The sequence below is a fragment of the Pinus tabuliformis genome, chromosome 1_1 (assembly GCF_031772625.1).
Source record: "Pinus tabuliformis cultivar Carrire ecotype Pingquan chromosome 1_1, CPIR1, whole genome shotgun sequence".
NCBI lineage: Eukaryota > Viridiplantae > Streptophyta > Pinopsida > Pinales > Pinaceae > Pinus > Pinus tabuliformis.
Window position 1 is genome coordinate 918,235,794 of NC_142297.1, and position 14,273 is coordinate 918,250,066.

Consider the following 14,273-nt stretch of genomic DNA (forward strand, 5'->3'; position numbering starts at 1 on the left):
TTTTTTTAATTATTATTAGCCAATGTTGTTTTTATTTAAGAAAAATTTTTTTTATCTTAAAATGGAATATGTGTAGGTTGAGCATGGAAGAAATTACGCATATGCGTATACAATTAATTATTACCAAAGAATTAACATTAAATAATAATCCATCTTTCTTACATTTTTCCTTTTTCTTGCTCATTGATGCATTTAGATTTATAGGTTTAATGATTGTTGTTTTATGAAGAGGAAAGTAAGATATTATAAGGAGGTCATCAACTAGATTTCAAAAATATTCTTTTTTTTCTAAGGAAAGAATTATTATGAGCTTCATTATGAATATAGGCATCAGTCATTTCCAAAAACACTATGGGATGAAAGAATTTGTCACCTTGCTATTTTAAAAATGTTGAAAATAAAAAATATTTTCTCTTAGATTTTAAAATATTTAACACATTACCACATTCTTTATTTTTTAAATCAATAAAAACTATGGTGATGTAAAAATACTTTTCTCACTTTTATAAAGCATAAAAATAAAATGTTAAAAGAATTCCATTAATTTATCTAATGAACCTAATCTCAACCACTAATGAACCTAATCTCAACCTCTAATTTCATAGGAACAGTAGAGAGGCGAATATCATTCTTTTTTTTTTATCGGCGGGGAGGCTTTCACCTCTTCAAGACTCCACTGTTACTAGCACTTAGGGTTTCACGTCAAGCATCGATGCAATTTGTAGATCCCCGTGAATCTTCGATTCTGGCCTCACTCTACCCTACTGCTACTGCAATTCAATTAAATAGGCTTCATACATTCACTGCAACTGCCACGAAGTCAGGCGGGGGCAGAATCAGAGGGCAAGCCCATACACAAATCAAGATTAAGGCCGGGATGGGGATTCTCTGCATCTGTAGAAGCTGCTGACTCGATCGGCGAGCTTTTCGAACGTTCGAGTTGGAAGAAGTCTGCTATCTCTGCCCTTCTCCTGCTCTCGAACGCCGGAATTTTGTGCTTGGGAGCGGGTGGAGAGTTAAGGGAAGTGCTGCCGTTGTTAAGCGGGCGTAGGGAGCGATTGGTCTGCGGATCGAACCCTTTACTCGACAATTTTCTCTTGATGTGTGTACTCCAGTGGTTTTTTATCTCGTTGTCTGTCCTCCCGGGCAATCTCCCCGCAATAAGAGACCACCTGTGCAGTTTCACAGATTATTTGTTATCCATTTCGTCCATAATTGAAACATCAAATATAACTCGTCATGAAAATTGAAGTTCTCGGCACAAAACAGATCGGTGTTTTATACAAGTATCGGTCCTGATCATAAGTAAGGGAATTCATTGAAGCAATAGAGGCGGTGAAATTACATACTTGTTTCCCAGGAGAGAATGGAGTCTGATGATTAGTTCATCTTCTTCCTCTGAAAAGTTACTCCGCTTCAGATCTGGACGCAGGTAGTTCATCCATCGCAGCCTGCAACTCTTCCCACAGCGCAGTAGTCCTGCAGTTAAAAATATGAAACAAAGTTACATGGTCAAAATCTTTCATTGCAAATAACAAAAAAAAGTTAATTCCATTGAAAAAGCGGAGGCGAAGAAACAGTTAATCCCGAAAAAGCAAGAAACCTGCTGCCTTGGGAAGGGAACGCCAGCCGCCTTCCCCGTGGGCTCGAATGTGGGCGACAAGGCGGGTATCTTCTTCTTGGGTCCAGGCACCTTTGTTAGTGTGAGCCTTCTCACAGCACGGAGATCTCCCCATTTTCACAGACAGACGCACTTCTACGGAAGCGTCACCAACGCCGAATGGAAGGGAATTCGGAAGAGTAATATAGCCGTCACGAAGTAGGCATCTTATTCCATTGGTTGGTGAGATGGGCCATACATATCTAATTGGATTGGGTAGATGACGTTGTTGATATTATTTAAGTTGAGGTCTTTTCTATTGTAAATGGGATTTGGGAATTGAAGCATGTACCTTATTTCTCGCATCCATGTTTCCGGTTTCCTGTCCCTAAGATGCGTAAGGAAGAATAATCCAATCCCTGTACGAAAGGTTTTGTCCAATGACAGAAAAGTTCAGAGCTATAATACAAGGCACGCGATGTGCATGACTTGACGGCTGGGGCGGATGGCTTTCGCTCCCCCAGCCGGGATCGATTCCTGCGGCCTTGCTTCGCTGAGGACCCCACGAAGGATATTTGCTCATCTGCTGGCTTCGGCCTTATGAAGGATATTTGTAAGGGCTTCGGCCATATGGTGTAATATCTGCTGGCTTCGGCCATATGTTGATTTTCTCTCTGAAAAAAAAAAGGCACCATTCGGAAATAAATCCACTGTTTAAAAGCGGCATCTTTTTGAATTCACATATTGCTGCCAACTTAGCATCAGTAAAGGTAACTATTATATGGTTTTAAATGTGTGTAGGATAATTAATCATAGCTATATTAGTAACAAGTTTTATTATTTTTATAAATTTTAAATTAAGCATGATTTCAAATTAATAGAGATAAAATATGCAAAGTTTACTCATTTATATAATACATAATTAAAATCCACTGTTTAAAAGCGGCATCTTTTTGAATTCACATATTGCTGCCAACTTAGCATCAGTAAAGGTAACTATTATATGGTTTTAAATGTGTGTAGGATAATTAATCATAGCTATATTAGTAACAAGTTTTATTATTTTTATAAATTTTAAATTAAGCATGATTTCAAATTAATAGAGATAAAATATGCAAAGTTTACTCATTTATATAATACATAATTAATGAGACTCTAAATGGCATCTGGAGTCCAAAAACAATGGTATAAGTTATGGGGTCACCAACCTACTACAAGTCTACATGTTAGTGTTCAACATGATCACTCCTCGTCATGATCAAACCACCCGTCACCACTACTAGACAAGGGATCATCAACATGAGCTACATAAGTAATCTGCTTGAGTATTTAAGGACTCCTAAAACTAATCTGCCTGAGTGTTTAAGGAGTTTTAGATTTAAGGACTCCTAAAACTAATCTGCCTGAGTGTTTAAGGACTTGTAAAAATCCTGTGCAACCTTAGGAGTAGTGGTAGTAGTAGCAACAAAAATAGACATCCAAACTACAAATCACTTATCAACATGATCACTCATGAAACTCATCATTGATTCAGCGCTACCAAAAATTGGATCACTAACAAGAGATACATAAACATCATCTCGCTCAAAGTCGTCAGACTTGGATTGCTCAACCTTATAATATGATAGAAATTGAAGTTTAACATGCCTAACTAGTGATTTGGTTTGAGTGAAGGGTTCATCTCCTCATCCTTATAATGTGGTAGAAAAAGTTTAGCATCCCAAACCAATTATTTTCATTTGAGTGAAGGGTACATTATTGTTAAGGCCATGGTAGAGGACATCAACAATAAGTACCACCAACATCAACAAAGTTCAAAAATCAATGGCATCAACATCAAGGTCCTTCATGCTCTTGCTCAAATGCCAATCTCATACTCTCATGCATGATAGAATCGAATGGAAACATTGCAAACCCCCAAACCATGAAACCGTGAAAATCATTAAGTCTGCGGAATTTTGAGTCAACTCTAAAATTCTAGTTTCTGCATATGAAATCCAATGACGTCGAAACCACTCTCAAACATCTTGAGTCATTTCATGATAATGTTAAAAATTTACTTAAAAGGGTGAAAATGAAAAATAAAGAAAATGTCAGTTTTACTTTAGGAATTTAACATTACCATTTGGCATTGATTGCTAGTGTTGCTAGGGTTGATATATCTTAGACAAATGAGAGTGGAGGAATACTTTTTAAAGACAGGTTGTTTTTGAAGGGAAACAACTCCAAATTTCTCACAAAACAACATCAAAACTCCTAAAATTGCATTGTGGAGTTTGTCGCTGGCCTGGCAATAAAATGAGAGGTTTATGAAAGAACCATCTAGTTTATGGGAAAATGGGCCGATCCTTCATTAGGCCACCTTTTGTGGTTTTTTTGGTAAAATAAACCCATAAATGGGTTTTTTTTCGGTTTGACCTGATCGCACAATGAACCAGTTGGTTTAACCAATTTCCGGTTCAAGCCGGCCAGTTTTTTAAACTATAATCATGAATAGATCATGCAATTTGAGGCACAAGCTTCATAAATTTTCTCAATCATGTAGAATGGGCTTCACTTTCTCTACATTGGTCAATGATAGGCTAAATATCTCAATAGTTAGGGTAAATATGATCAGTTTCATTAGCTATAAACACTTGGCCTCTGTTTTCTTCATTGGTCGTTTCTGGCAGTGTAATCCTGTAATACATTCAGCATTTTTCCTATCCTTGCAAACTTTAGGTTAGCTAAAAAGGATTTGTCTGCTCAGGTATCCCCTTTCAAAATGGCATGTAAATAAACCATATACTTAAAAACCGGTAACAGATAAAAATCCTGAGCTTTATTCATGACAAAGCACAGAAGACTCTTGGCGCCAGTGTTATTTGTCTATTCATTTATCTTGGCATGCTTCTGCTCCAATTTTAACTGAATTTGAAATAGTTCGAACGACAAACCACGGATGGAGTTCAGTTTTTTTCATTTGACTGCGAACTTACCATCAATATGCAGTATTGTATTTAAAAAAAATAAAATCATTTGGAAATAACTGGAAGATGATTGCGAACATGTTTCTTTAACAAATTCAGAATCCCTATTTCTTTCTTCTATCATATCGCAACCAATACTTCTTTACGAATCTAAAATGGTTTGGAAGAAATTTCCGGGAAGAAGAGTTTGTGTTAGAACAGTGAGTAAAACATTATAAATTCAAGCACGCACATTGTTAAATATATAACCGACTTGACAAGCTCTTATTTGCCAACAACCGTGAACTATTTACCCAAATTCACTTTTCAGGAACCTATAAAAATGTAATATTTAACCTTTACCTTAATTAAATATGTTTTTATATCAAAGGAGGCGGTGGCTCCATGATATGTCTCCAATTTTATTTCTTATTAAGTTATTTCATTTCATCGTTTTTAATTCTTTATTGTTAAATGGTTATGATTATTAAATAAATCAAGTTTATATAATTATACCATTATACTATAATATATATAGTATTTTATATTAGTACATTTCTCATTTAAAATATTACATAGTTCATGTTTATATAGCTTTATCATTTATATGAGTATATTTTTCTATGTGTTATTTAATAGAGTTCATCTTTTTTATTCTTTATTATTATTGTTAATTTGGGTAGATACTATGATTGATATGTAGTTTATTTTATAGGTTTATAATATTTAGTTTTCGTACTTTGGCATAACAAAAAGTTTACCCTTTTTATATTTATAAACTTATTAATATTATTATATTAAATTAAAAATAAAATAAAATAAAAGGTTTAATATTAAAATGAGTGAAATTTTAAAATATATATATTTTTATTAAATTTATATATGAATTCAAGTAATAAAATCTAAAATTGTAATAACACATTTTTAAAATCATGATTTAATTTATTCATTATTATATATGATTAAATTTTCACTTTTCTATTTTCTATAGTGAATATATCTCATTGTTAATTCTATATATTTTTATCTATAACTCTTTCACTTTCTTTTTAATATTTTTGGAAACACTACCATATCTCTTATGATACTTTTCCCTATCTAATAATTGATAATTCATGTGAAGCTCTATTTTTAAGGGTCTCATCCCAAGCCCAATATCAATGAGACTTATCATTTGCTATTTTTAATACTTGGAATAACATTTTTTAATCACCTAGAGCAATTCTTCTTTACCAATTGATACTTGTGTGGATTAAAAAGCTTTGTAACCTAAGACAAATTGAAGATTCACATAGTCCCAATATGAATGAGTCTTATCATTTGCTAATTTTAACACTTGGAGTAACATTTTTTATTCACCTGGTGCAATTCTTCTTTAGGAAATGATACTTTTGTGGATTAAAAAGCTTTGCATCCTAAGGCAACTTAAAGATTCACATAATTATGAAAAATTCAATAATCAACACAAATAAAAATACAAATACACTCTCCATTGAATAAGAGGTGGAGTTTTGACTTTCCCTTCCACAAAATTAATGGTCTAAATAACAATCTAATTAAAGTAATATTACACAAATCATAACCTAGAAATATTCAATGAGACTACATTAAATTTAAGGAGGAATTTCCTAAAGTGTAGCCAAACTTGGCCAACCAAGACTATGAGGCTATTATTTTATTGCCTTAAACTTATCCCTTTCTTCTTTCTTTCTTTAATTTTTTTCATAAGTTGATGTTGGTTAACTATACTTCAATTTTGTCCATGAGTTGATGTGAGTGAACTAAGGGACTATTTAAGCTTGCTCTATCATGAAAATCAACCATCAATTCATCTTAACCACTCTTCACCCATTGCATTAGTTCTTTGTTGTCCTCTTCTACTTTATTTGTTTGATATCTAACACATTTCTACCACTTCTATATTTTCCTCCATGTCATTGATGATTTCCTTAGGTTTCGCAGAGTCACTCCTTTGGTCTTTGGATAGAATTACATGCTCCTTTTCATGCTCTACTTGAGAGGCACCTCAAACAATTTTCTAAGCTCGTTAGAAAATCTCCTAGTTTGCACATTCCCATACTTGGTTTCTTCTTGAACATCCTTTACTAGTGTAGGGAATTTAATTGTTCATCGCTTAACTCTCGTCCTTTATTTGCATTGATTTTCATGCAATCTATTCGCCGAGATGGATCAATTCCCCCAAACTTCACTAACCATTCTTTTTATGACAAGGAAGCATTAATAAACTAGGGAAGGAGGGATGCATCTTTTTTATTATTCTTCCATTTCAATATTTTCCAAAACTACAAAATGATTTTGGCTAAGACATATATTTGGCTCACTTTAGGATTTGATAACGAAACATTGTCATCTCCTTTAGTCTGAGATTTTCTTAACTAAATTCCTCATTTGCTAATGTGGAAGGAACCTTCATCTTTAGAAAAAATTATTATGGAAATAAACACATGCATAATAGTGATGGAAGTTCCTTGTAGCCCAATGTTTTCTCGTGAGTTTGATAATCAGTTTGTACCTCCATTACTTCTAGCAGACATTCCTCAATATTTACTTTAATGTAGATTTGGACAAAAAAATACAATCATTGAGACTTTCTCAAAGTTATATGTACATATCTCCCAAGATTGTCCCCTATTTCTTAAGGGTCTAAAAACCATAGTTTAAGGGAGAAGTGTGGTAATCTAATCCATGCAGAGAATGCAACATAAGGGTTCCTACTTCAGTTCAAACCTAAGAGACCATCTATTTAGATATAGTCCTCTAAAGCTCTAAAACCCAAAAAGTATGGGCAACTGTGAAAGATTTGATCTTGATCTTCTTTCTTCTAGAATATCTGAATACATCCTTTATATGGAGAAGCCACTAACATTAATTTAATCATTCCATGGTTTTGAGATTTGGTTAATCTCCATGAACCCCCAACCCAGTGATCAACAAATAACAATGGCTTTGTCTTTTAGGCTACAAAGAAGATATAAACTGTAGGAAATTTTCTCTTTTCTCAATAATATAACATTATAATATTTAACATTATGTAATTGACCTTTGGGAGGGATACATAAAAAAATAAAGCCTAAATCTAGCCTATTTTGACTTATTTCCAATGCCAAAAATGATTTTTTTAACAAACTTATATATTAGTTTTTTTTAACAATCTAAAGTAAAAGTAAATATAATCCACTTTTTAAAAAGTTGTATGTTAGTAGGGATGCAATATTTTATGATGGAATATATTATAAAAAGGATGAAGATGAGGATACAATGACTACTTTGAACATCGAGAATTTATTCTTTAATGATAATAACCAAACAATTCAGTCGTCTAAAATAAGTAATGCAAGTTAACCTTTACTAGGTTTATTGTCAAAAGTATATACATCTATTACGTCACAAAAGATAAAAAAGAGTATGGGAACAAAAATGATAATGCACATCCTCCATCACAAATGTTTTATGATGAGCTTAGAAGAAGAATTACATGGGAACAAGTAGAAAGCAATAAAAAGAGATGGAAAATTATGCTCTTCTCTATTATGTACATTATAAAACCTTTTAATTTTAAATAATATTTTTTACTAATGAACCATGGGTTTATGCCATTGAGGATGAGATTTCACAAATTGAGAAGAATGATACATGGCACTTAGTTTATCTCCTTGATGGGAAATCCATTATTGGATAACGTGGATTTACAAGCTAAAATTCAATATGGATGGGAATGATTCAAAATATAAGGCATGATTAGCCATAAATGGAGATGTACAAGAAGACATTGACTATGAAGATAATTTTTTTATCCAAGCGGATATCGATGGCTACCCACCTATTCCACGTGCTCAAAGCATAGTCCATATTGGTTGTTTTTCTATAGTTTTTCTATAGTCTTTCAAGTCATGAATTTTTGAGGCTATTTTAGGCCCTAAATGACATTATTTTGATGTGGAAAGACCCAAGTGATATCAATAGGAACTGTTATCCTGCACAATGTTCGAAGGCTGAGAAAGGAGATTGACGGAGGTAACCTCAAACCACTTAAGGTTCAACAGCTAGCCCTGCTAAACCAGAGAGGGCTCTCTCTATGAGCTCATAATAAATTATGAATGGAGTGGGAAAAGATGTTAGGCTAGTTATTACAACACTATGGTTTTTCAGATTTAGGGTTTGCTGGATCAGGAGTCAAAATCAAGGAACTAGGCTATGTCTCAAGGGTTCAGTTGCAAGAGATATAAAGGAGAAGAGTAGGTATGCCTTAGTCATATTTTAAGAGTAGGTTGATGTAGTGTAGCGTTGAAAAGATATGAAAATAAATATGAGCATGTGAACCATGAATTCATCTATCAGAAGACTAAGTACAAAAATATGATTTCCTAACAAAACAATGCTTAATCATAAGAATTATGTTTAATATCTCTCATGAAAATCACTGAAGAGCATATATATGGAAACAAGATGCATTTATCTTTCATATAAGCTATTAAAAGAAGAAAAACATTATCACAAACTAATACCAGAAGAATTTCTAGATAATACCTGCAAATGGCCTTTGATTTCCTATAAAAGTGTGATGAGACACAAGCTAAGATTCCCACTCTCTCATGTCCAACCCTCAGTTTGACTCAAAACTAGATACAAATAGACCAAAAAAAAACTTCCCCACTCTAAGGGGTCGAATCCCTCAATCTAGGAACTCATCCCAAGAATATCTCCAACAACACCTAATGACTAGGGAGGTTAACAAACTCTCCTCAAAGTATAAAAACTGGTACATTTGACTTTTAACCACGATTAATGATGATGAATAAACGTCAAAATGACTCTAAAAAGACATGTTTACCATCATTTACATCAATTCAACTCACAACATGAGGAATTACATCATAAAATCCAAGTTTGACTGAATAAAACTCGAAATTTGGAGTAATAGGTGAAAGCGCGGTGCCACCTGTAAAAGCGCAGTGCCATGAGGCATAAGCGCAACGCCAAAATTGAGGAGGTTTTTGAGGGACTTCCATTGCTCTGAATTTAGATCTGAATATATCAATGGAAATCTTTGGATATCTAATTGTCATTAGATAGCTCAAGCAAGCAAAATGGACACTCCAAGACCAAGAAAAACTCATTCTCCCACAACTACTCTAAAAGTGCAGCGCCAACTTGGAGGATAGATTTGACTGCCTTCGTGAGATATAAATCCATATCGGAAGGTACCATTGGAAAGTTTATGATTTCTAGTTGTTAATAGACTCCTCAAGAAATAAAAATGGCCTCTCCAACGTTGAGAAAAATTCATTCTCCCAAGACTACTCCAGAAATGGAGCAACTCTACTGTAGAAACAGTATTTTAGAAATTTCTCCCAAATAATAACCCCTGTGTATAAACTGAAGGATTTTTTTTTCCTTGGTCACTTATTTGCAGAAACCTCTTTCACTTTTACCAAATTCATTTTCCTTACTTCAGAAACGAATTTTAAGTTAATACTATCCTAATATGTGGCAAATGATTTGTCTCTTGGAATGATTTCTTGAGAAATGGTGAAGACATGATGTCATGTGCTGAAGTTGGATCATACATACTGATTTGACCTCTCTTGTGCCTGTTCTACTCAATAGTCTCAGAATCCATAGCAAACCCTAGTTGAATGGGAAGGGAAATTAGGGTTTGGTGTAGGGAAAAACACGGTATTTGGGCAATTTTTGAAATTGAGGGAGATGAAGGGGTTAGGGGGGTCTTTAAATTCTTAGGAAAATTATGGGGGGTAGGGATAGATGTTATGGAGTGAGGGGAAGTGTAATTTTGGAATTTCAGTGAAGGGAGGGATGCAAAACTAGGAAACACAATCCTAGTATAGAAATGCCTAGTAGAGACTAGTGTTTGTGAGGGAAAATGATGAAATGAGGAATTTGATGAGAGAAAATATGGGAGATGGTGTATTAAGAGTCTATGAAGGTGCATTAGCTCAAAATTAAGGGTTTTTCTAAAAAATACAACCAAAGAGACTATGAAAGCATGAAAACCGTAGAAGAGGGAAACCTAATCTTCAAGCCTAAGATGGAGTGGCAAAAAGCCAGAAGATGCCTCACTTACATGCAAATGATAGCCTAGAACCTTCTTGTCAATATAGAAACCACTGCAATGAATTTCCCCCCATTGAAGAGAACGCAACACCTCTGGCAAATGCGCAATGTAACAAATGATGAGGCACTTTAGGAGCACAAAATTGTTGTTATGAGGGTGCAAGAGCTCTTTGAAGGTGAAGAGATGTTTTTTTTGTAAATGAAATGAGCAAATTAGAAGCCATTTTGGTCTTTTGTAGCTTTGGAAATTGATTTTATCCTTTGATGGTGTAGTGGCCCCACCATGTCCTTTCACATTTTATTTTGAAACTACAGCTTTAGAACCTTTTAGGATATATTACATCATAATGGAGATATAAAATCACTTTAGAACCTTTATTGAAGATTTTTCCCTATCACTACTCCTTCAAATGATGATTTTGGTGGTGAAATGATTTATTTTCATGCTTTTGACCCTATGACCTAATGATGACACTACAATGAATGAGTTGAATGATGACATGATGACTATGACACTATTTCAACAAGGATGACCTGACCATGCTGATGTCCATTGATTATAAAGGTGAAAGGAGTAGTGATGACCTACCTAACATAACCAGTGACTCAATTTTTATTGAAAACCTATTTGAAACCATAAAAATTTGCAGTAAGACCCTATCAAAGACTTTGTAAGAGCATATTCGATCACTAGTGACTGACAGGATTGACATACACTAACATAAACTATCCTTGGTGTAGTCATAGTGCATATGTCTTGGCTAGACCTTCCCAGCAGGCTTCTGAATGCACCAAATCAAGATTTTATGTGAATGTTATGACCCAAGAATTTGATGTTCTAACTAACCCCATAAGGGAACATAGATATTTTAGCATTTCATCTCCTACAGTTAGGTTTTATGATGTTCAGGGTCTCCTCATTACTACTATATATCAAAAAGGGCATTTTGGCCTCATGGTAATGTGCTCTAGTGAATGCATGTATCCATCACATCTCTCCTTACAAATAAGCTACCACCATCCAAGTAAGTTTATTTCATTCTTAATTTTTAAAGTTTTAGCACATTATATTTATTAATAGAAGAAAAACTTTCCTATATCTCTGTGTTTTTGTTATAAATATATATTTAATTTCATCCCTTCATAAATATGGAGAAATGATTTCAAAGAAGTCTAATCTTTATTTTATTCTCTACACATGACACCAACAAGGTCAAGGTATAACAAGTTAGTACGAGCTACTTGAACCTTTGAAAGACCATCATTTATGATCCAAATGTTCTCCCATGACAGAAGAAAAGAATGATAAGGGAATATGAGATCCTCTTAAACTATTGCTTAAGGAATCCCTCGCATGACAAAAGAACAAGGTGATGAAAATCAATATGAAAATCAACGATGATCAAGCATGCTCAACCATGGTCCAACATCTAATTGTAACAAAGATTGTCTCAATATGAAAATGAATCATTGTCAACCATGATCCAACATCTAATTGTGAGAAAGATTGTCTCAATATGAAAATGAATCATTGTTAACCATGGTCCAATGTCGCCTTGTGACAAAGATTGTTTCAATATGAAAATCAACCATGGTCAGTCATGTTTATTTTACCATTTATAATATTTATCATAGGGTTTATATTTTTTCTTTTATAATATTTATCTTAGGATTTATCATAGGATTTTCTTGATATGAAAATCAACCATGGTTAACCATGGTAAATCATAGTCAATCATGGTTAGCATTGGTTGACCATTGTCAATTATGGTGAATCATAGTTATTCATGGTGAAAAATGGCCCAACATTACATTGTGACAAAGATTGTCTCAATATGAAAATCAACCATGGTCGAACGTCGCATTGTGACAAAGATTGTCTCGAAATGAAAATCAACCATGGTCGACCATTGTTAATAACCATGCTCACATTGTGACAAAGATTGTGTCTTGGTCCAACATCACATTATGATAACCATAGTCATCGATGGTCAAACATGGTCTGATGTTGCATTATGAGAAAGATTGTTTCAATATGAAAATCAACCATGGTCCAATGTCGCATTGTGAGAAAGATTGTCTCAATATGAAAATCAATCATGGTCAATCATGGTCTAATGTCATATTTTGGGAAAGATTTTGTCAATATGAAAATCAATCATTGCCAACCATGATCAACCTTGTTTAATTTAGGGTTTATAACATTTATCTTAGAGTTTATATATGTTGGGTTTATAATACCAATCCCTTGGATTTACAATATTAATCCCTTAGGTTTAATATTATTCTCTTTGGTTTTTATTATTAATCCTTTGGATTTATTGTTGCTTTGGATTTATAATATCAGTCCCTTAGGTTTATTAATCTAAAAGTTCGTATTCCTAAAGTATAATATTATTAATAATATTTATAATATTATTCATAGGATTTAATATAAATCCTTTCAGTTTATAATATTAATAATATCTTTGATTAATAATTTCAACAATATCATGATATTATTAAAATATTTATTATAATTATTATTGTATTTATAATATAATAATAATATAATTCTTATTATTATTATTATTATTACATTTATATATTTATTAATATTAATATTAAAATTATTTCAATATTAATATTAGATTTATATCCATTAAAACTTATTAACCTATAACAACTATATTAATAAATATGATTGTGTTAATAATAATGAAAAACAACTCTATTAAATTTGAAATTACAATCTAAAATATCAATTTATTTGTGCACTATTATATTTTTAATAAATATGGCTGTGTTAATGATAATGAGAAACAACTTTATTAAATTTGAAACGTGTAGCATGGCACAGGCACAACTTGCTTACGAAATTTGTTTGTGCCAGTTTTGTACTTCGTTTGTACAGCGAAACATTGGGAAGTCTTTTAGAAAAAATTAAACATAGTGTAGGTAGATTTTGGAATTAGTTTTCTTTTTTAACCTTTTTCAACCGTAAAAAAATGCCAGTTTTCTAGATTTGGGAAATAGGTTGTACAAGAACTAGGAGTAAATTCTTCTACTATTCATCAATATTCCAAAAAATTATAATTAATGTAAAAATCAACTTTAAACAAATTAATAATAAAGCTGAATCTTTTACTTGCAAATACGTTTGTAAAAGATTGTCCTTTGATGAAGTTTTTATCCCTTTTCATATCAGCCTAGGAATATGATTCCCAAGAAGTAATCCTTACGATACATCATTGTATCTTCAAAATAAAGAAGTGGTTCCCAAAAAGAGACTTTACTACACATCCTTGTATCTTCGAAATGAAGACGTCGTTTTTAAAAATGCATTACTGAGTGGCGATGAGAAATGGCTAATGCCATAGTAGACGAGTAGATAAAAGGAGGTTTAGATCGATTTTTGTAGGGAACTCAATTTCTAGGAACAAGATTAATCTAGAGAGCCATCGAAGTTTGGGGATAGGCATTGATTAAGTCTCTTCGATATTGGTATTTGCACATGAGTGCGGTTGGAAGGTTGACGAGAGTAGTAACTCGTCTACCATTGGAAAGAGATTGGATGATAACCCAAGAATAGGGTTTGGTGTCTTTTCATTCAAATTTTTACATCCACAAATTTTTATGTATGTGGATGAATT

The 14,273-nt window shown here is 33.0% G+C and overlaps 1 protein-coding gene across 1 annotated transcript; it reads right to left on the reverse strand.

Annotated features, from left to right (window-relative positions):
- Positions 1 to 517: 517 nt before the first annotated feature.
- Positions 518 to 1,785, reverse strand: LOC149217400 (myb-related protein Hv1-like). The gene is made up of 3 exons (XM_089391358.1): positions 1,604 to 1,785; positions 1,350 to 1,479; positions 518 to 1,172 (listed from the first exon to the last, which is right to left on the reverse strand). The coding sequence occupies exons 1-3, from the start codon at positions 1,734 to 1,736 to the stop codon at positions 821 to 823; spliced, it is 615 nt and encodes a 204-aa protein (XP_089247484.1). The 5' UTR covers positions 1,737 to 1,785; the 3' UTR covers positions 518 to 820.
- Positions 1,786 to 14,273: the final 12,488 nt, after the last annotated feature.